The 24,620-nt window shown below is 41.3% G+C and overlaps 1 protein-coding gene across 3 annotated transcripts in view; it reads right to left on the bottom strand.

Annotated features, from left to right (window-relative positions):
- Positions 1-24,620, bottom strand: part of LOC128649208 (twisted gastrulation protein homolog 1) — a 165,672-nt gene that overhangs the window by 41,325 nt on the left and 99,727 nt on the right. For all 3 annotated transcript variants that reach the window (XM_053702336.1, XM_053702335.1, XM_053702337.1), the window contains exons 2-3: positions 8,756-8,915; positions 6,727-6,826 (exon numbers count right to left, since the gene is read on the bottom strand). In XM_053702336.1, coding sequence (XP_053558311.1) covers positions 6,727-6,826; positions 8,756-8,869 — 214 coding nt within the window. In that variant the 5' untranslated portion in view covers positions 8,870-8,915. The remainder of the gene's footprint in view (positions 1-6,726; positions 6,827-8,755; positions 8,916-24,620) is intronic.

The raw sequence follows: 24,620 nt of genomic DNA, 5'->3' as shown, positions 1-24,620 counted from the left end.
CTAGTAGGAGTTTTTTTACCTCGAGGTATCCCTTGGTTGTCCTGAGGCTCTGAGAAGTATCTTCATACGACTTCTAGCCTTGCTCCTTGGAGCGTTGGACTTTAGCTAGGGGTGGTTCCATCCTTTGGTCAGGGCTTTCAAGTTCTTCTCGCTATCTGGATTCTCTGGATATGCATTCATATCCCTTGTGTCTGGCTTGTTGGCCAGCTGGGGTGTTTAGTTCTAGGGTAAGGTTTGCCTGAACTGTTAGGTGTCTGGACCTGTTCCCTGAGACTTCCGGTTGCTGAAGCTTCGCTTGGCCTTTTTCCTGACCCAGTCTTGGGTGGTTTTGGAATCTTGGATCTCAGGGCCTGTCGGAGTATTCCACGGTAGTGGGAACTTGGGCTATGTCCTTGGTCCATCTACCTTACCTGGTCATGGTTGGCCAGGTTTTCAGAGTAATTTTTACTCTTTTCCACAGAGTAGCCCATGTCATCTGGTGGTGTCAGGGTGCCAGGAATAAGACTGAGACGAGAAGTGCAAAAATAATCACACCTTTATTAATAGCAAAAAATAATAAAAAGTTCACAAGTCAAATAACAAGCCAGAAATCAAAACCAGAGCTGGTAGTCAGTCTAGCCGAGTCAGGAGCCAAAGCGAGTAGTCAGATGAGCTGGAATCAGGAACAAGGAGAACAGCAGAGTCAGGAACAAGCTAGGGATCAGGAACGTCAGACAGCCAGGTAATACACAGGAGCTCTCACAAACAGGTCTGAGACAACGCAAGGGCAAAGCATACTGAACAGAGGTTCTTTAAATAATAAGTGATGACATCACAATTCTGAGACTGCATCCTGTCTCACACGGATGATGTACACCAGTCTGGCAATAAAAGGAAGTGCAGGAAATGAGCAGCATCACACAGTATGCACCAGAGTCAGCAAGAGAGGTGAGTAAAATCACTGCCAGCAGCACATGGCAAACAAAACAGGGAAAAAACCCTGACAGTACCCTACTCCAGTCTCAGACGCATCGACCTCAAGAACGAAAGGCAGGACAGGGTTAGGATGAGCCAGAACTGGAGCGGCAGCAAAGGCAGTCTTAAGACTATTAAAGGCCTTAATGGCAGTAGATGACCAATGGAGTGGATCATTCTCTTAACGGGTCATGTCTGTGATAGGTTTGACCAAGGAAGAAAAGTTTTTAATAAACTTTCTATAGTAATTGGCAAATGCCAAAAAACGTTCAATAGACCGAAGACCAACTGGGCGAGGCCACTGCAGAACTGCAAATAACTTGTCAGGATCCATGGAGAACCCTGCAACAGAGATAACATAACCTAGGAAGGTTACTTGAGTCTGATGGAACTCACATTTCTCGAGTTTACAAAACAGGCCGTTCTCACATAGTCTCTGAAGAACCCATGTAACATCAGAACGATGAGCCTCAAGTGTGGGTGAGTGTATGAGGATGTCGTCCAAGTACACCACAACACATTGTTGCAACATATCTCATAGGACATCATTAATAAATTCCTGGAAAACAGCAGGAGCATTACACAGGCCAAAGGGCATTACAAGATACTCATAATGCCCGCTCCTGGTGTTAAATGCTGTTTTCCATTCGTGGCCCTCCTTGATCCTAACAAGATTGTACGCTCCTCTCAAATCAAGTTTGGTAAAGACCATAGCTCCCTTGAGGCAGTCAAAGAGTTCCGTAATGAGCAGAATAGGGTAAGCATTCTTAATGGTAAGATGATTAAGACCCCTATAATCGATGCATGGTCTTAACTCGCCACCCTTTTTCTTCACAAAGAAGAAGCCAGCCCCTGCAGGAGAGCAGGATTTGTGGATGATCCCCCGCAACAGAGCATTGGCAACATACTCCTCCATAGCACAATTCTCCGCAACAGACAGAGGGTAAACACAGCCTGAGGAGGAATGGCTCCGGGTTGCAGGTCTATGGCACAATAGTAAGACCGGTGAGGAGGCAACTTACCGGCACACACCTTGTCAAAAGCGTCTAGGAACTCTCGGTACTCCTCTGGCAATTGAGATACCGAAGAAGTGCACAAGACTTTAACTGGTCTCTGAAGACAAGTGGAAATACATTGCGGAGACCACGACAAAATTTCGTACCTGCGCCAGTCGAGACTGGGATTGTGCTTTTGGAGCCAGGGATAACCCAGAACAACCAGAAAATGTAGAGTTTATCACCTGGAACTGGAGGGTTTCAAAATGGAGAGCCCCAACAGCCATGGATAATGGAGCAGTTTCGTGAGTAACGAGTGCGGGCTGAAGGGGCCTGCCATCAATGGCCTCAATAGTAAGTGGAACGGACCGAGGAAAAACAGGAATGGAGTGCTTTGATACAAAAGCACTGTCAATGAAATAGCCCGCAGCACCGGAGTCAACAAGAGCCTGGGTGACTATGGAGGAGTCCACCAAGGAAAGGACAACTGTGACCAAAGGTTTCTCCTTTAGCGGTTCAGGGGACGAGGATAAACCACCCAAGGTCTGCCCCCGACAGGACCTTAGGTGTGAGCATTTCCCGGCCGTGTAGGGCAAGACTTCAAAAGGTGGCCCTGTAACCCACAATAGAGGCAGAGTCCCTCCCTCCTCCTAAAGGCACTTTCTGCTGCGGAGAGATGCGTGAATCCCAACTGCATCGGCTCAGCAGTACCTGGTGACTCTGGACCAGGAGGCATGGGAAGAGAGGGAGGCATGGGTGGGAACAAACACGTAGGAGACAACGGAACAGGAGGCTTCCGCAAGCGCTTCTTGAAAGAGGGCCTCTCAATTAGTCTGATGTCAATTAGGATAAAAAAAGACACCAATGCCTCGAGATCTTCTGGTAAATCTCTGGAAGCAACTTTGTCTTTAATCGCATCAGAGAGCCCATGAAAGAAGGCGGCAACAAGGGCTTCATTGTTCCAACCTACCTCTGCGGCAAGCATACAGAACTCAATGGCATACTGAGCAACAGATCTTGTACCTTGCTGAATGGACATGAGTCGTTTAGCAGTAGAGGAGGAGGGAGCCGGAACATCAAATACCCTTCGAAAGGAGACAACAAATTCAGGGTAATTTGAAATCACAGGTTTATTAGTCTCCCACAAGGGATTAGCCTAGGCAAGAGCTGTGTCAGAGAGTAACGAGATGAGAAATCCCACCTTGGCTCTGTCAGAGGGAAACGCCTGAGGTAACATCTCAAAGTAAATGCCCACCTGGTTCAAAAACCCTCTGCACTGATTAGGATCACCTCCATAACGCTGAGGTAGAGGTGCAGAACCGGACATGCTCCTGGTAGGACTAGGTGCAGCAGCGGAAACAGGAGCAGCCATAACTTGCAGGACACTTTGGTCCAAATGTGCAGTGCGAGTCAGCAGGGTTTGCAGGGCTATTGCAAATTGATCAAAGCGGTGATCCTGTTCATACATCCTGGAAATTATGGCAGGTAAAGGTGGATTATTAGCACCATTAGGATTCATGGCCCTTGCGTAATGTCAGGGTGCCAGGAATCAGACTGAGACGAGAAGTGCAAAAATAATCACACCTTTATTAATTGCAAAAAACAATAAAAAGTTCACAAGTCAAATAACAAGCCAGGAATCAAAACCAGAGCTGGTGGTCAGACGAGCCAAGTCAGGAGCCAAAGCGAGTAGTCAGACGAGCCGGAATCAGGAACAAGGAGAACAGCAGAGTCAGGAACAAGCCAGGGATCAGGAACCAGGAGGAACGTCAGACAGCCAGGTAATACACAGGAGCTCTCACAAACAGGTCTGAGACAACGCAAGGGCAAAGCATACTGAACAGAGGACCTTTAAATAATAAGTGATGACATCACAATTCTGAGACTGCATCCTGTCTCAGATGATGTACACCAGTCTGGCCATAAAAGTGCAGGAAATGAGCAGCATCACACAGTATGCACCAGAGTCAGCAAGAGAGGTGAGTAAAATGGCTGCCAGCAGCACATGGCAAACAAAACAGGGAAAAAACCCTGACAGGTGGGTAGCGGTGTTGTTTGGGCCTCAAGGGTTGTTGGTTCATACCCAGCTGCTGTCGCTGGATGTCCAATTTCTGGTGTGCCTTAGGGTTGCATTCCCCTGGTCAGCTTGCCAGTGTTCCCGTAGATTCCCTGCTCTGCAGGCGAATGGGTTGGCTGTGCCTCTGCTTGGCAAGCTACTTGTAGGGGGGTTCCTTTTTAGGACATCTGTGTTGGAAATTTCTATTCCCATTAGCCGGGAATTTCGGGCCTTGAGGACAGTTGTTGCCCTTCCGGCATCATCCCTTTCCTTTAGGGCATCTTCTCCTCCCTTCTTTTTTGGGGCTTCTCCTGGATGGGAGGTGGAAAGGTGGGATTGGTTCCCCCTGGGGTCTTGCTGGCTCCAAGTCAGACTTATTGGGCCTTTATTTTGATAGATCCTTAGGTCTATGGCCTTGTTATCTGTTTTCAGAGTCGGGTTGTACTCTGTGGGGATGGCTGTGCTATCCTTACGCTTGTTCCTGTACCGGTTTTGGGATTCTTTTGTTCCCCTGTCTTGGATCCCTGAGGCTGGGTTGGTCCAGCTGGGTGTGGGTCTGCTGGTCAGGATGGCCGAGCGGTCTAAGGTGCTGCGTTCAGGTCACAGTCTCCTCTGGATGTGTGAGCCTTGTTGAGTCTATCCTGTTAGCTCAGTCTGCTAGGATATAGATTTTCCTTTCAACTTGCTCTATTGATTTCAGAAGAGGGTTTACTCTTCCTTCGGATTCTGAGGGGGGCCTCGATTGAGGTTTTGTGTTTCCCCTTTTAGGGACCTGTGTGTAGGTCCGGCGACTTAGGTTGCCTGGAGCTTGCCCTTTGTCTGGGGGTTGCTTTTGCGGTCTGTTTCTTGCTTGACTGCTTCTTCCTCCTCGCAAGTACCCTCTGTGTCGTCCTGTTGTGGACTCTGTGTTCTCAAACTTGGGGTTTTTCACCTGGGTGTATTAATCACCTTTTCATGGCGAATGCTTTGCTATTCTATGGTCAGACACTGGGAGGACTTTGCCTCTTCAGTTGCATTCTGTGCTTGCAGGATGTTGAAGAGACGTCTTTTCTGTCTCTGTGCCCGGTTTTATCCCAGGTTTCGCTTGGTATAGGCGTGGCCTCCTTCCCAGTTTGAGCCCCTTTGGGTCTCTGTGAACTGGGCTCACTCTTGGAGGTGTTCTTTTTTTTTGTATTAGGGGACCTTTCAGTTTCCTTGGTTCTCCTTTGCCTTGTCCTTTTGGGAGTTTTGGCTGGTGTCTACTTCATTTGTGGGGGATGAGTGGTGGGGAACCGTCTGTTGGGCAACGGTGTCTCCTGGAGGACTTTTGGCTCAGTCGAGTCCGTTTCCGGTCTCTAGTTTGGCTTCTGGACTAACTGCGAGTCAGTGTCATTGGGGTTTTTCCTCTTAAAGTTTTCTCGGCTTCGGACGAAGCAGGGTTTTTTATTGGGTAGAGGTTCAGGCCTGGTGCCCTCAGTATGGGCCGCCTATTGTACCTTCCCGTCTTGGCATTCAGTGTCCTCTATAGCTTGGGTATTGTTTTCCCAAAAGTAATGAATGCAGCTGTGGACTCTTTCCATTTAAGAAGAAAATCATAAATTATGCTTACCTTTTCTTCTGATGGAAAGAGTCCACAGCTCATCACCCGTAATTTTATGTGGGGCGTCATTATTATTCTTCTGGCACCTTTCACCCTGATATTTCCTCTACTGTTCCTTGTTCCTCTGCAGAATGACTGGGGGATGAGGGGAGTCGGAGGAGTATTTAAGCCTTTAGCTGGGATGTCTTTGCCTTCTCCTGGTGGCCAGGTTCTTATTTCCCAAAAGTAATGAATGCAGCTGTGGACTCTTTCCATCAGAAGTAAAGGAAATTATCAGTTAAGCATAATTTATGTTTTCCGGTGAGCCTGATAATTCGGCACCATTATATGAGAAAGGTAGAGACTCTTAAGTGAGTTCTGATCTCCAAATCACATAGTGGATCAGTAATACAAACTATAAAAAATAGAATCTTCCAGTGTGATAACCAAAATCTGCACATTGACTTATATCTAACATGCAATATGGTGCTATTCAAGGAGCTGAAATGTTAACAAAAAAGGGACAGTAAAGTCAAATTTAAATGTTTAGGATTCAGATTTTAACAACTTTCCAATTTACTTCTATTATCTAATTTGTTTTGTTCTTTTGGTATACATTGTTGAAAAGTATACATAGTTAGGCTCAGATACATTTCAATTTGAAATAGAAGGAATTTTCTAATTAAAGTTATTAAGTTTTTTCTGTGGCATATTCACATTTCCTGTGAGGGCCGTTCACCAGTATTCGGACACCACACCTTCTCCGAGGGTCAGCGGTGTATGGCACAAATGATGTCTTCAGAAGCAATATACACCACTGCCAGGTCTCTGAGCAGCTATGGTTTTTGAAAACTGGTGCACGGGCCCTGACAGGATATGTGCATATGCTGCTGAAAAACAGCATTTCTAATTGAAATACATCTATGCACACTTACATTTTGACATTTCTGTCCCTTTAAGTTAAAATGAATTGCCATAACAACTAAACTATAAAAAGAATCAGTTTCTATACTTTATTTCTTTCTGTGCTGTATAATGACAAAATATGCTAAATATGAAACATGTTTTGTAAGTTGCAGGTATGACTATGGCCTTGCTGCATAATCTTTATTTAGAAACAGTGCTTTGTCCCTGTGTAGTAATAGTACCTAGGACATACTTACCCACGCAGTCACAGCACTGCTCCCACAGAGTGTCCAGGCACAGCATACACTCCTGGCAGCAGGGACACTGATCCCCCTTCACGTAACACTGGCAGAGCTCCTGTTGCAGAAATAAGTTAGAGCCTTAGGGGCATATTAGAGACAGTAAAGTCATAATTAAACGTCCATGATTTATATAGATCACTGATGTTCAAACCTGTCCTCAGTCCTCCCTAACAGGCCAGATTTTGAGGATATCTGAACTGGAGCACAGGCAAAATAATCAGATGATTATTAAACATGGTTATTTTTGCTTGCTCTCACCCAACGTAATCCTGAAAATCTGGCCTTTTAGGCAGGCCTCAGAACAGGTTTGAAAACCAGTGATATAGAGCATGCAATTTTTAACAACTTTAAATTTAAATTCTAGCATTAAATTTGCTTTGTTCACTTGCTATCCTTTGTTGAAGAGTAAACCTAGGTAGGCTTATAAGAGCTCAGGAGCGTGCATGTGTCTTTAGTATTCTAGGCAGCAGAGTTTGCAACAATGTATAACACAGCTAAAAACATTGTTGAAAAACACAGCTGCCATAGAGTATAAAGACACAGGGATACTAAACCCAAAATGTTTCTTTGTGATTCAGATAGAGCAGCAATTTTAAGCAAGTTTCTAATTTACTCCTATTATGAATTTTTCTTTGTGCTATTGCTATCTTTATTTAAAAAGCAGGAATGTAAAGCTTAAAGGGACATTAAGCACTAAATAAATGCTAGATAGAATAATGCATTCAAAGAAAAGATTAGTCTAAGAATAACATGTAGATGTATTTTATAAAGTTTCATTATTGTTTTAATATTGACAAAATAAGTGTAAAGGTTAAGTGTCTATAAAACAATGGGTGCTGCCATGTTGTAACTTAGGTTACCTTCTCTGCTGTGGCCAATAAGGGACAGTTATCAATAGGGCACTAGAGTGTGCAGCCAATGGCTGTGTGGAATAAAACAGTGTTCTCCACTTCCATTTCTAACAGGAACTGAAAAGCTCACAATTTCACAATGGAATTACAGGAAAAGGGGACAAAATAAATAATGAAAGTATATTGCAGACTTATTTTCTATATAAGATTTATCATTTTATATTACCATCTGGAAGTGTTTAATGTCCCTTTAAGAGCCAGCCCATTTTTGGTTGAGAACCTGGGTTATGCTTGCTTATTGGCTTGCTAAATGTAGCCACCAGTAAGAAAGCGCTATCCAGGGGGCTGAACCTAAAATGGGCTGGCTCCTAAGCTTTAAATTCCTGCTTTTTAAATAAAGATAGCAAGAGAACTAAGAAAACAAATGATATTAGAAATTTGCTTAAAATTTCATGCGTTATCTGAATCATTAAAGAAAACATTTGTGTTTAGTATCCCTTTAAGTTGCCAGTGGCTACCTGGCACATGGGTTGTCAAGCCCTGCCTTTGAGAATGGGCTGCCTAGAATAACATATGAACTGGGAAGCCTGGGCAGATTAATGTCCTATAAATTATGTTGCAGTTGGGAGCAAGAAAGACATGTATATAACAGCAGCTGTAATATGACAATGAGACGTGTGCTCACCACTGCTGCCTCTGGTTTAGTATAGTCATTTAACCCCTTGGGTGGCATACATTTTGGCATGCAAATAGTGAAATTTTACAGTCACAATTCTTTAAGGTGGCATTTTATAGTAAAACACAAAAGTTGCAAAGACACTGGACATAGCACCACAAGCAGAGTGAATGCAGCACGGATTACAGGCAAGTGACATAAGGACAGAGAATCACAGATATAGCACATAGGGCAAAGCATCAAAGGCAGGGAATAAAGGAAGGTGGGTAACAAAGCAACACAAGATAAAGATCTTTCAGTGCAAAATGACCCTTTCTGTGTAATTGAACCATAAACAACAGTTCTGAGTGGAGCATTGCAGACCTCTGGGAATGTCAAGTGTTTAAACTCTAGTTGAAGCTTAAATCATCCAGCTTGCTAAATTCTTTAATGGATGACAGTATTGAAAGTATCTCACCTGCAAAAGACATTTACTGACATCGCTGGCACACAAGGCTTTATTACAGCCAGAACTTGAGGGCATCAGCAAGCAGAATATCACGGCAGACAGAAGACCAATTGGCTGCCACATTGTCACCTGCTTTATCCAGGAAGCTTTTTATGATGTCACCAATACCCTAAAACAACAGGAGAAAACTGCATATAAATAAAAAATAAGGCTCTCAAATATTACAGCAACTCAACAGAATACTTATATTTATATAAATAAAAACATTAGCATAAAACTAAAATTACATGTATATATGAATATAAATATACAGCTATAAAATCACTTTGCGTCACTATTTTCTTACTTAACAACCTATCTCTTAAAATATTTTGGTGTCTTATATCAAAAACATATTAAGAACAATTATATTTTCTCAGATCGTTCATCACTCAAATGTAATTATAAAGCATACGGTTTCTTTACGCTCTACTAGATGACACTTTACTGTAGTTCGTATTGTTCCTGTAGTATAACCTGTTACAGAGATTGAATGCACTGGTTACTATAGTGTATATTGGACCCTTTAGGTCCTTAGAGCTTTAAGGTTTTGTTACACATTATTGTATTTTCATTACTTGTTTTCCCTTATGTTTGTTAATTATTACACTTTTGTGGAAGCCTGGAGACCTTTTCAATTTGTCAGAAATCATTGGACTTAGCCCAAGTCTCATGCAAACCTATTTTCTGATGGTAGTCCCCACAAACTAGACTACCATTTAAAAAAATATATATATATGCATATATATTTATATTTTAACAACAATATACTTTATATACATACTCTCCCCATATTTTGCAACAGGTCTTCCAGACCATTTTACACTTATGTTCTTCACATATCAGAATATGTTCTATTTATTCTTAAATACATATTTCCCTATATATATGATGTTTTTTTTGGTAATATATATATATACATGGCTTTTTTTTGTGGGGGTACTCACCGTTACTGAGTACCCTCACCTCTGCCAACGCATAACAGGTAATATTTGTATTAATCAGGTAAACCCTCTAGTTTTCACAAGAGGGGGCTGCAAAATACATCAGACTTTCACCTAGATTACAAGTTGTGCGTTCGGGTTTTAATGCTGAAAAATGGTAATTTCAGCGTTAAAACGGAACCAAAGCTATTACAAGTCTTGTCGGTATAGCTGTACCGCAAGTCTTTTAGCCTGTAACACAACGTCAGTTTTTTGCGGTGAGGCTAAAAAGTTTGCGTTGCAGCCTATACCGACAAGATCTGTTTCGCAATCTAAAAGCAGTAGTTATGAGTTTTACGCTACAAAACTGTTACATAAATCTCATAACTAAAGTGCTACAAAGTACACTAACCACCCATAAACTACCTATTAACCCCTTAACCGAGGCCCTCCCGCATCGCAAATATAATATTATAGTTATTAACCCCTAATCTGCCTTACACTAAAACCTACCATTACAAAAAATAAAAACCACTAAAATTACAAAAAATAAAAAAACATACCATTACAAAAAATAACAAACGACATTATCCAAAACAATAAAAATTATTCCTATTCTAATACCCTTTAAAAAAAAAAAACACCCCAAAATAAAAAACCCTAATCTATAATAAACTACCAAGGGCCCTTAAAAGGGCCTATTGTGGGCCCTTAAAATGGCCTTTTGTAGGGCATTGCCCTAAAGATATCAGCTCTTTTTCTACAAAAGAAAAACAAACACCCCATAACAGTATACAAACCCCCACCCCCCAAACCTACAAAATAAAAATAAAGTAAAACCTAATCTACCCATTGCCCTTAAAAGGGAATTCAGCTCTTTTGCTGCCCATAAAAATTAAAAATGGCTATTCTAAAAAGAAAAACCCATCCCAAAACGAAAAAAAAAAACATTATACAAAATAACAAAACAAATATCCAAAATAATAACTATTATTCCCATTCTAATACTCATTTTTAAAAAATATACCGCAAAATAATAAACCTAATTTATAATAGACTACCAATAGCCCTTAAAATGGCCTTTTGTAGGGCATTGCCCTAAGTTAAACAGCTTTTACCTTTTACCCAATAACATTACAAACCCTCACCCCCCCCAAACCCACAAAATTAAAAAAAATATCTAAAAAACCTAATCTACCCATTGCCCTGAAAAGGGCATTTGTATGGGCACATACAGCTCTTTTGCTGCCCTTTAAAGGCCATTCAGCTCTTTTAAGAGTATCCACCCTAATCTAAAAGAAAAAAAAAACACCCACAGTTGTTGAAGTCCCGCTTGAACGATCTTCATCCTGGCGGCTCCATCTTTATCCAGGCGGCTCCATCTTCATCCATCGCGGGACCGGCATCTTCTTCATCCCTGCGGAGGTGGAGCGGCAATGCGCGGAGGCAGAGGTCCAGGCGGAGGTCCAAGGTGGAGGTCCAGGCAGAGGTCCATCGATCCGACGTGGAGGTCCTCTTCATGCGATCGTCCGCCGCCCACTGAGGATTAAAATGCAAGGTACCCCTTTTATACTGGGGGTACCATTGCATTCCTATTGGCTGAAAAATTTGAATCAGCCAATAGGAATTAGGGCTGCTAAAATCCTATTGGCTGTTCAAATCAGCCAATAAGATGAGCGCTACTGAAATTCTATTGGCTGATTTGAATAGCCAAAATAATTTCAGCAGCTCTTATCCTATTGGCTGATTTGAACAGCCAGTAGGATTTTAGCAGCCCTATTTCCTATTGGCTGATTAAAAATTTTCAGCCAATAAGAATGCAATGGTACCCCCAGTATAAAAGGGGTACCTTGCATTTCAATCCTCAGTGTGCGGCGGACAATCGCATGAAGAGGACCTCCACGTCGGATCGATGGATCTCCGTCTGGACCTCTGCCTTGGACCTCCGCCTGGACCCCCGTATTGGACCTTCTCCTGGACCTCCGCCTCCGCGCATCGCCGCTCCGCCTCCACAGGGATGAAGATGTCGGTCCCGCGATGGATGGGTGTTTGTTTTTTTGTTTGTGGGAAAAAAGCTGTTATCTTTAAGGCAATAGATAGATAAGGGTTTTTTCTTTTTGGGTGGGTTTTTTCTTTTTTTAAAAGGGTATTAGAATAGGAATATTTTTTATTATTTTGGATAATTTAGTTTGTTATTTTTTGTAATGGTAGGTTTTTTTTATTTTTTGTAATTTTAGTGTTTTTTATTTTTTGTAATGGTAGTTTTTTTATTTTTGTAATGTTAGGTTTTAGTGAAAGGCAGCTTAGGTTTTATTTCACAGGTAAGTTTGTATTTATTTTAACTAGGTAGTAAGTAAATAGTTAATTTAACTATTTACTAACTAGTCTACCTAGTTAAAATAAATACAAACTTACCTGTGAAATAAAAATAAAACCTAAGCTAGCTACAATATAATGATTAGTTATATTGTAGCTATCTTAGGTTTTATTTCACAGGTAGGTATGTATTAAGTTTTAAATAGGTATTATTTAGTTAATAATTGTAACTTTAATTTAGCTCTATTTTAATTATGTTAAAGTTAGGGGATGTTAGGGTTAGGTTTAGGGGTTAATATAGTTTAATTTAGGTTGTTGCGATGTGGGGGACTGGCGGTTTAGGGTTTAATAGATTTATTTAGTGGTAGTGATGTGGGAGGCCAGTGGTTTAGGTATAATAGCTTTATTTAGTGGTGGCGATGTTAGGGAGCGGCGGAATAGGGGTTAATAGATTAATTATAGTGTGGGCGATAACTTTAGTATAGTGGCGGCGATATCTGGAGCAGCAGATTAGGGGTTAATAGATTTATTTTGGTGGCGGCGATATCGGGAGCGGCAGATTAGGGGTTAATAACTTAATTTAGGTGTCGCAATGTCGGGGGCGGCAGATTATGGGTGTTTAGACGTGGGGTTTATGTTAGGGTGTTAAACATTAGTTTTTTTCCCCATAGACATCAATGGGGCTGCGTTACGGAGCTTTTCATTCTGCGATCGCAGGTGTTAGGTTTTTTTCTAACCCGCTCTCCCCATTGATGTCTATAGGGAAAGAGGGCATGAGCATGTCAAAACAGCGATTGTATTTTGTGCGGTATAAAGCTCATCGCAACCATATCGAATGCACAAGCTGACTGTTTGAAAACTTGTAAAGGCTGCACTATAGAGGGTGAAATAACACAACTTTTGTTGCGTTCATTAAATTCCCTATAGCGCGCATAACTCGGAATCTACCTGATTGTAAATAATCTTGTCCCTTTGCTTTTCTCAAAGTTACTGAGCAGAATATATCAATCAATAATCAATGAGTACCGGCACCTTTTTTTGGAGTACCGGCACCTATTCTTTTTAAAAAAAAGCACTGCATATATATATATATATATATATATATATATATACAGTACTGTGCAAAAGTCTTAGGCCACTATTAGATTTGTTGTTTTAGCAATGGTATAACGATCATATATAATTATTTTTCAGTCTCTTCATTAGAATACAAACAGAAAATACAGGATATTTTTATGCAGTATTAAAAACAGAAAACAATTAGAAAAAAAGCTTCTATAGGCTAAAGTGACAAGTATTCAGTGTGACCAACCCCTTGCACTTGAGTAATAGCAAGAACCTGGCTCTCATAAACCTTAATGGAATGGAACCCTAATTAATGTCATTGCTAACACCTGTATTTGTCCTACTATTTCATGTCAAAATGACTGCTGTAAAAAAAGGTCTATTACACCAGGTTTGTGAAGACGTGCTTGAGCATTACATACACATGTGGTATGAGTTTAACTCATTGGGAGCTTGCTAATAAGACCAATTTTCAATCACATCATTCCATTCAAAATGCCAAAGGTCACAGAATTTGACAGACATAAAATCATACTTTTGCATTAGCAAGTCCACTCTCAAAGGGAAATGAGCAAACAAACTGGATAATCAAGATATGATATTCAAGCTGTTTAAAGAAATTTGAATAATCAGGAGAGGTCAAGGACAAAAAAAGGACTGGAAGGCCAAGAAAACGTTCAAAATCTGATGAGACGTTTCTCAGAGTTTCTTCTTTGAGGTACTGGAAGATGTCCAGCAAGACATCTGGCAGCTTCATCGGGATGCCAAGTTGACCCTTCTACAGTCCAAAGAAGCTTGATCAAGAATTGTCTTTTTGGAAGGGTAGCAGCCAAGAAACCATTTTTTTGGAAGGCGAATAGGGTAAAAAAAAGGCTAAGATATGCTATAGTTCACAAAGATTGGAATGAAGATCAGTCGAAAAGAGTATTACGAAGAGACAAATCCAAGTTTGAAATTTTTAGGTCCATTTGTCAACAATATTTGAGAAGAAGAGTTGGAGAGAGATGGAAGAATGAGTGCTTGTGGTCTTCAGTGAAACAAGGTGATGGCTCTGTCCTGGTTTGGGGCTGCATTTCTGCCAGTGGTGCTGGCGATATTGTCTGAATTGATGGGATCATGAATGCTGAAAAGTACAGACAGGTTTTAATTCATCATGCCATTCCTTCCGGAAAGTGCCTGATTGGTAATGGTTTTATTTTTCCACATGATAACAATCCCAAGCACACTGCTAATGCAGTGAAATCATATTTGGAGAGAAAAACAGCTGATAAAACACTGACAGTCATGGATTGGCCTCCACAGAGTCCAGACCTGAATATTATAGATGGATTACCTGGACAGAGAAAGAAATGAAATAAAAGACAACCTAAATCTGAAGAAGAAATCTGGGAATATATACCAGAAGATTACTACCAGAAGATTACTTCAGAAAACTTCAGGATAGTCTCCCCAAAAAAGTTCAAGGTGTGCTTAGTGCCAAGGGAGGTCACATTTAATACTGAATTTGCCCGAAGAAGCCATTTTGTTCTGGAAATTGTGTGGAGGGGGGCGTTAAAATTTTGTGTACATATTTTGTGTTTTTTCTGTTTGTATCTTAATAAAGAGACCGAAACATAAATATGGATGGTCGTTAAAGCTTTGCTAAAACAAAAAATCTAATAGTGGCCTAAGACTTTTGCACAGTACTGTATATATATTACAGACAGATAATTTACAACAATAAAGTTCTAAATATTTGAAGTTATTAAGACCTGTGAGTACCTCTTCTTTCACCAAGTTTCTACATAAATACCATAGAAAAAACCCAGGCAATTCAATACTACAAGGAGTGCTTGGAACACCAAACCATACTATATATATATATATGTAGAGAGAGGGGAATACCAATTTAAAAATACTTAGAACATATCCCCTATGTGAAGAACATTGGAATGTGAAATATTTACAGTAAATACAGAGTTAAACACTTTTTAATTATGAATATTCTATAATTATGATTTTTGCATACCTAAGACCGCCTATCTTTGAGCACTTATAACTTTTTATTCCAATTTATTTATTAAATATTTTTTAATTAGATAGTGTTATTATGAGTGTAACCTACTTAATATAATTTTAAGGTGTTTCGTGCAACTTTTCAGTCTCGCGTAACAGTTATCCAGAGCTCTGAAGTCACGCTATCCCAATGTGCGTTAAATTCAATTGCATTCAATTGAACGCATTTACTTTCAACCTGTAATACACGGGCAACTTCCGACACATGCAAAGAGCCACAATAAATCCCTTATCGCTCGCGTGCAACAGTTAAGACACCATTCGTAATCGCACCCTCTTTACAAGTTTTCCAAGACAATTTGTAATAGTTCTATTATGCTGCACATGTGCAAGACACTTTGAAATTACACATTTTAATGGTGTATTTGTAAACATGGTCTAGAATCATTAAAGCTCTTTGTATACTCTGAGGCCTATTTATCAAAGGTCTTGCGGACCTGATCCGACAGTGCGTATCAGGTCCGCAAGACCTCGCTGAATGCGGAGAGCAATACACTCTCCGTATTCAGCATTGCACCAGCAGCTCACAAGAGCTGCTGGTGCAACGCCGCCCCCTGCAGATTCACGGCCAATGGGTCGCCAGCAGGGGGGTGTCAATCAACCCGATCGTACTCGATCGGGTTGAATTGTGGCGATTCCTGTCCGCCTGCTCAGAGTCTTTAGACCGCTGCTTCATAACTCGCCAGAAACACGGGCCCACAAGCTCCATACGGAGCTTGATAAATGAGCCTCTCTGTCTGCATTGGGTAGGGCACACCTTTACATATGTATATGTACTGAGTAATTTATATCCTCTACAGCTAAAGGGATCTTCAGAAAAAGTGAGTTCGGGATTCCAACATCTAGAAATGGTGTGTTGCAATCTCTTTCTGTAAATGTTTGTTTCTAATTCACACCGACAATTTTAGTGCAGGCGGCTTCATAATTGGGCTTTCAAGCGGGATCGAGACCAGGCTTTTAAATGGGTTTGCCATTTAGTGACCACAAAGTCAAAACATGTTCACGACAGTGCATTCTCCAGTTTTTGAGGCTACATAATTAAACTCCTAAACACAGAGGCGCATTCCCGTTTGAAAGCCCAGTTATGAAGACGCAGTTCCTTTTGAAATCACAGTCAAGAATGCGTGATCCTGCTTGCATAACATTTTTGGAGCTGCAATATTGAAATGAAACGGTTTCAGGGTTTACAGTGTGAAAACTGTTAAAATACCCTTTTGGAAGATGAGATCCTTCTAATAGAAACCCAAAGTGTTCTTCTTGATTTCAGTTGTATATCTCACCAAACCGAAAATCAATGTTTTGAAATAAATAATTAGAAATATTGACAGAAAAGAAACGAACAATACTTTTAATATACGGAGAGTGTCAATATAATTATTGAGCAAACATGCTCAGTATACCCATCTTGCCTATATACAAATGGCATTCCGATTGTTTAGCAGTGATCCGGATGGATTCAGATGACAATAGGATAATCTCACACATGTAAATTACTATTTTGTTACACACTGAACAATGAGGCTACGTCAAAAGAGCTGTACTGTATCCTTAAAAGGAGTATAAGGGCCATTGAATATGTCACTTTTTGTTACATTCACAGTTTTGATCCCAAGTATTTAAAGGGACATAAAACTCAAAAAAAATATTTCATGATACAGATAGATCATAACATTTTAAACAACTTTCCAATTTACTTCTATTATCAAATGCTTTTTGTTTTCTTGTTATTCTTTGTTGAAAAACAGAGAGGTAAGCTCAGGAGTGTGCATGTGTCTGCAAAACTATATGGAAGCAGTTTGTCAACAATGTTATACATTAGCAAGAGCACTAGATGGCAGCATATTTTGTGTCAAGTAGTGCTCCAGACAACCGCACGCTACCTATCTAGATATCTCTTCAACAAGAGAATGAAGAAAATGTAATAATAGAAGTAAAACAGAAACTTTTTTTAAATTGTATTCTCTATCTGAATCATGAAAGAAAAATTTGTTTTTTTGTGTCCCTTTAACAACCAAAAACACGTTTTCAGGAACTTTTATATTAAAAACACATTTGCTTCTGAGGACTTTTAGCAGACAAATCTACTTTAGATTGTGATCACCTGAAAAAAATGCTTCCCATATTATCCAAAAGTAGAAACAAGCTATCAGGAGCCATTATCAGAAAGATTGTGATTCACCTTTATGTTTTCAGGAAACATGGGGGTTGATTTATCATGCTATAGCGGACAGGGGCATACAGGATACATGCCGAAATTCAGCATTGCACAAGAACGCAATTTTGCACTCTAGTTCATCACTGCCCTCTACCCGCGCACAGCCAATCACGTGCGGGCAGGAGCTGTCAATCTTCCCGGTCCGACGAGACCGGGGAAATGGAAATTCGCCACCTAAGAGGTTAGGGAAGCAACGGTGTTCATAAATACGGACTGCAGGTTCTATTGTGAGAACCTGCAGTCATAAAGGGGGCCAAGGCTGGCGAAGCCTTTGATAAATCAACCACATGGTGCATTCTTATTTACCCTTTTTCCCTACCACTACATGCTTAAAGTGATGGTAAACTTTACATGTTTTAAATTCAGGTCCGGAATCTAAGCATTATTTTACAGGGACATTAAACTTCTAATGAAGAAGCGCTGTAACTTACTTTTTAATCTAGCCGGGCCATTCTAATACGTTAAGAATGAGCATGAAATAATTTTACTGTGAAAAAATAAAGAACACTTATTTTTAAAGCCAATTCCTAGAAGGTATTATACTGTATATATGAATGTAGAGGTATTCTAGCTTTTTATATTGCTAAAAGTTGATTTTGTATGTAGCAAGTACAGAAATAAGGTGTGTTGTTAGAAAATGTTTCAACACAAATACAGTTGAAAAAAAGAATAATATAAAAATGATATAGTTATCCTGTGTAAATGAAAATCTACACTCAAAAAAGAAAGTACAAATGGATACATAGCTAAATTATTCAAAGATGTCTGGTTTTGAGTAGTAAAAAAATGTGTCACACCCATGGCACTGAAGGGGTTAATTATATTGCCCTTCACTATCTGTAACTCTGCTTCAGAAACTCTCAAGATGTCAAGGACACACTGCAAATTTTTAAAACTTAACCCCATCATGCTACACTCCCCATGCCATCTGAGCCAACAGAAAACACTCTCCATGCCATCTGAGCTAACAGAAAACACTCCCTATACCATCTGAGCCAACAGAAAACACTCCCATGCCATCTGAGCCAACAGAAAACACTCCCTATACCATCTGAGCCAAGAGAAAACACTTCCCACATACCATCTGAGCTAACAGAAAACACTCCCCATGCCATCTGAGCCATCAGAAAACACTCCCCATGCCATCTGAGCCAATCGAAAACACTCCCCACATGCCATCTGAGCCATCAGAAAACACTCCCCATGCCATCTGAGACAATCGAAAACACTCCCCACATGCCATCTGAGCCAACAGAAAACACTCCCTATACCATCTGAGCCAAGAGAAAACACTCCCCACATACCATCTGAGCTAACAGAAAACACTCCCCATGCCATCTGAGCCATCAGAAAACACTCCCCATGCCATCTGAGCCAATCGAAAACACTCCCCACATGCCATCTGAGCCATCAGAAAACACTCCCCATGCCATCTGAGCCGACAGAAAACACTCCCCATGCCATCTGAGCCAACAGAAAACACTCCCCATGCCATCTGAGCCAACAGAAAACACTCCCCACATGCCATCTGAGCCAACAGAAAACACTCCCATGCCATCTGAGCAAACAGAAAACACTCCCCATGCCATCTGAGCCAACAGAAAACACTCCCCATGCCATCTGAGCCCACAGAAAACACCCCCATGCCATCTGAGCCAAGAGAAAACACTCCCCATGCCATCTGAGCCAAGAGAAAACACTCCCCATGCCATCTGAGCCAAGAGAAAACACTCCCCATGCCATCTGAGCCATCAGAAAACACTCCCCATGCCATCTGAGCCAACAGAAAACACTCCCCATGCCATCTGAGCCAACAGAAAACACTCCCCATGCCATCTGCGCCAATAGAAAACACTCCCCATGCCATCTGAGCTAACAGAAAACACTCCCCACATGCCATCTGAGCCATCAGAAAACACTCCTCATGCCATCTGAGCCAACAGAAAACACTCCCCATGCCATCTGAGCTAACAGAAAACACTCCCATGCCATCTGAGCTAACACAAAACACTCCCCAAACCGTCTGAGCCAACAGAAAACACTCCCCATGCCATCTGAGCCAACAGAAAATACTCCCCACATGCCATCTGAGCTAACACAAAACACTCCCCATGCCGTCTGAGCCAACAGAAAACACTCCCCACATGCCATCTGAGCCAACAGAAAACACTCCCCATGCCATCTGAGCCATCAGAAAACACTCCCCATGCCATCTGAGCCAACAGAAAACACTCCCCACATGCCATCTGAGCCAACAGAAAACACTCCCCATGCCATCCGAGCCAACAGAAAACACCCCCATGCCATCTGAGCCAAGAGAAAACACTCCCCATGCCATCTGAACCAAGAGAAAACACTCCCCATGCCATCTTAGCCATCAGAAAACACTCCCCATGCCATCTGAGCCAACAGAAAACACTCCCCATGCCATCTGAGCCAACAGAAAACACTCCCCATGCCATCTGCGCCAATAGAAAACACTCCCATGCCATCTGAGCTAATAGAAAACACTCCCCAAATGCCATCTGAGCCATCAGAAAACACTCCCCATGCCATCTGAGCCAACAGAAAACACTCCCCATGCCATCTGAGCTAACAGAAAACACTACCATGCCATCTGAGCTAACACAAAACACTCCCCATGCCGTCTGAGCCAACAGAAAACACTCCCCATGCCATCTGAGCCAACAGAAAACACTCCCCACATGCCATCTGAGCTAACACAAAACACTCCCCATGCTGTCTGAGCCAACAGAAAACACTCCCCACATGCCATCTGAGCTAACACAAAACACTCCCCATGCCATCTGAGCCATCAGAAAACACTCCCCATGCCATCTGAGCCAACAGAAAACACTCCCCACATGCCATCTGAGCCATCAGAAAACACTCCTCATGCCATCTGAGCCAACAGAAAACACTCCCCATGCCATCGGGGCCAACAGAAAACACTCCCCACATGCCATCTGAGCTAACAGAAAACACTCCCCATGCCATCTGAGCCAAAAAAACACTCCCCATGCCATCTGAGCCAAAAAAACACTCCCCATGCCATCTGAGCCAACAGAAAACACTCCCCATGCCATCTGAGCCAACCGAAAACACTCCCCATGCCACCTGAGCCAACAGAAAACACTCCCCATGACATCTAAACTAACAGAAAACACTCCTCCCATGCCATCTGAGCCAACAGAAAACACTCCTATGCCATCTGAGCCAACAGAAAACACTCCCATGCCATCTGAGCCATCAGAAAACACTCCCCATGCCATCTGAGCCAACAGAAAACACTCCCCACATGCCATCTGAGCCAACAGAAAACACTCCCCATGCCATCTGAGCCAACAGAAAACACTCCCCATGCCATCTGGGCCAACAGAAAACACTCCCCACATGCCATCTGAGCTAACAGAAAACACTCCCCATGCCATCTGAGCCAAAAAAACACTCCCCATGCCATCTGAGCCAACAGAAAACACTCCACATGCCATCTAAGCCAACAGAAAACACTCCCCATGCCACCTGAGCCAACAGAAAACACTCCCCATGCCATCTGAGCCAAAAAAACACTCCCCATGCCATCTGAGCCAACAGAAAACACTCCCCATGCCATCTGAGCCAACAGAAAACACTCCCCATGCCACCTGAGCCAACAGAAAACACTCCCCATGCCATCTGAGCCAAAAAAACACTCCCCATGCCATCTGAGCCAACAGAAAACACTCCCCATGCCATCTGAGCCAACCGAAAACACTCCCCATGCCACCTGAGCCAACAGAAAACACTCCCCATGACATCTAAACTAACAGAAAACACTCCTCCCATGCCATCTGAGCCAACAGAAAACACTCCTATGCCATCTGAGCCAACAGAAAACACTCCCATGCCATCTGAGCCAACAGAAAACACTCCCCATGCCATCTGAGCCAACAGAAAACACTCCCCACATGCCATCTGAGCTAACAGAAAACACTCCCCATGCCATCTGAGCCAAAAAAACACTCCCCATGCCATCTGAGCCAACAGAAAACACTCCCCATGCCATCTGAGCCAACAGAAAACACTCCCCATGCCACCTGAGCCAACAGAAAACACTCCCCATGACATCTAAACTAACAGAAAACACTCCTCACATACCATTTGAGCCATTAGAAAACACTCCCCATGACATCTAAACTAACAGAAAACACTCCCCACATGCCATCTGAGCCATCAGAAAACACTCCCCATGCCATCTGCACCAACAGAAAACACTCCCCACATGCCATCTGAGCCAATAGAAAACACTCCCCATGCCATCTGTGCCAACAGAAAACACTCCCCATGCCATCGGTGCCAACAGAAAACACTCCCCATGCCATCTGAGCCAACAGAAAACACTCCCCATGCCATCTGAACTAACAGAAAACACTCCTATGCCATCGCAGCCAACAGAAAACACTCCCCATGCCATCTGAGCCAACAGAAAACACTCCCCATGCCATCTGAACTAACAGAAAACAATCCCCATGCCATCTGAACTATCAGAAAACACTATCCATGCCATCTGAGCCATCAGAAAACACCTAGAGGCAGCAGGAATTTTAAAACAATTATTAGTTCATTCAACTGCCAATTGGTTACTTACTACAGAGCTAAATCATAAACTAAAAGACTCAGCATACACTTAACCTTCATGATTGAATATAGCTCTCTTCCTCAGTATAAATTGTTTATAAAATAAATTCAGTCTGCATTTGCCTGAGGTTTTACACAGCACTATTATACTTAGTTCAGCAAAGGAAAATGCCTAAAGCTTCATTTATAGGCACATCCTTTATTTGGAGTTGGCTGAATCTTTATCAACACATAAGCTTTTTTGCAATTCCTTATGTTTGTTCTTCTATATTAAAGGGACATGGTACTGAAAAATTGGTTTCCATTAAATGGACAGTAAACATATTATAATTACCAGACCTTTCTGTTATGTTGCTATAGAATGACACAATAGCCAAGTTTAAATGGTTTTTTTTAAAACAAATTTAGCACCATTTTTATTTTATTTTTTTTAATAGCCAAACTCTACCCACAATTGCCTTATATGGAGGAGTCAATCTGTGCTTTAGTGCACAGACAACAAGTGTAGCTACTGTCATAAAGTTAGTATAAAATGCATTGTTTTTCTATTGTTATCTTATAAAGCCAATTAGGGATAGATGTATAGCAAAGCTAGCCTTGAGAAGACAGCAGGGTGCATCATATGAAATTACATGAAAAGGTAGCAAAATAAATAATGAAAATATGTTATTTAATTGTGTATAACTAAAAATTTTATATAAAAAAATCTCAAGGCATTAACTGCCACTTTAATGTGTTTCCAATGACATGTAATGGGAATGTATGTGAAATAGTTATTTTTGTTTCATGAAACCACAACACATTCAAATGGGCTGAGCATGTTTATCTTATCTGTCTGAGATAACAGTTGAAGATAAACATTTGAGTAGCTCTCTCTCCCATCCCCCACTGGGAGTGTAATTTATTCTGTTGGACCTTGTTGACATACTTTTTCTGTACCCATTATTGCAGCATTGATATTTTCAGCCATTTAAATGGAAAAATAAAGGAAAGGTGCTATTTATAAACAATTTAGGGCTAGATTACAAGTGGAGCGCTAATTTATCATAACCAGCCATTACAAGTGACTGGTTATTGCGGTAGCAATTAGCGCTTATAAAATTAACCAAAGATTACATCACTGGTTAATTTTATAAATGTGCCCCAAATGCCGCAAACATCAAGTGTAATATACTTAATTAAAAATAAAGATAGTAGCATCTTTATTTTTTAATAAAATAACTGCAAAAATCAGTTATGATGGTTTAAAGTTGGTTGGTGTGGGGTGTTAGAAAAAAATTCACTAAAATGTGCCTTCACATTGTGGTCTATGGGAACTGTGTGTTACCAGTAAATATATATGTATATGCTTATATATACATATATATTTATGCATTAATATCTGTATATACACATATTAACACATACATATATCTGTATATATATTCATATACATACATATTTACAATTTGCTGCCATCGCTGCAAGACTTACCCCCTTCGTTGTGCCAGTTCTTATGCCCTGTCTCACGGCATGAGAACGAGGCCCCCATTGGAACTTATGGAAGCGCTCTCTCATGAGTGCAATGCTTTCCAGCAATGTGAATGGGTGCTCGCATTCGCATTGCGCTCAACTTGTAATACTAGCGCACATTAGCGTGAGCTGGTATTACTCAGTGGAGCGCAAATATTGCTTTTATTTAGCGCTGTAATCTGGAGTTGGTAAAATTGATCATTGGGAAAATATTAAAGGGGAGAAATTAAAGCACACTGTCCCTTTAAGGAATAATTTACAAATCATTTTAACCAGACTTTAGTATCACAGTGCACCAGTGAAATAATCAGTTATAGCTGCAGCTCTCTGATGATGAATACTACTGATTAACAACACTGGCTGGTTCACTGGTCCCTAGGGAATCTACAAGCATTATGGGATTCCAGTTAATAGGTTACATTAGATGCATTTGGATACCTAGGTGTAATAAATAAAGCACAAGTTCATGATTTGGCCATTAATAATAGGTTTTTAAGATACAAAAACAGTGCATTAACATTTTTTTTTTTTTACTATTAATGCTTTAAGCAACTACTTTAACATTCTGGGCGGAAAGTCAAACAACACTAAACAATGTGGGTTTTCCAAATCCAATGAGAATTGTAAGTGCATGCTCCAGACTTCACAAGCTTGACCCTGATACCTGCTAAATGCAGTTGTTTGATCTCTGTAGAAGCTCACTTATATCTGCCTTTATCTGACCTCAGCAGAGAAGAGGCTTTAACAAGGGTATATCCAGGGACTGAAAACCAATTCAAATGCTTCAAAACTAACGCCTAGATTTAGAGTTCTGCGTTAAAAGGGGTGCGTTAGCTACGCATGGTTTTTTCCTCGCACCTTTTAAACAACGCTGGTATCTAGAGTTCTCAGAAGGGCTGCGTTAGGCTCCAAAAAGGGAGCGTACAGGCATATTTACCGCCACTGCAACTGTCAATACCAGCGTTGCTTACGGACGCGGCCAGCTTCAAAAACGTGCTCGTGCACGATTCCCCCATAGGAAACAATGGGGCAGTTTGAGCTGGAAAAAAAAAACCTAACACCTGCAAAAAAGCAGCGTTCAGCTCCTAACGCAGCCCCATTGTTTCCTATGGGGAAACAGTTTCTAAGTCTG

Source organism: Bombina bombina, chromosome 2 (genome assembly GCF_027579735.1).
Source record: "Bombina bombina isolate aBomBom1 chromosome 2, aBomBom1.pri, whole genome shotgun sequence".
Taxonomy (NCBI): domain Eukaryota; kingdom Metazoa; phylum Chordata; class Amphibia; order Anura; family Bombinatoridae; genus Bombina; species Bombina bombina.
Note: the sequence above shows the minus strand (reverse complement) of the source record. Positions and strands in the feature narration are given on the sequence as shown.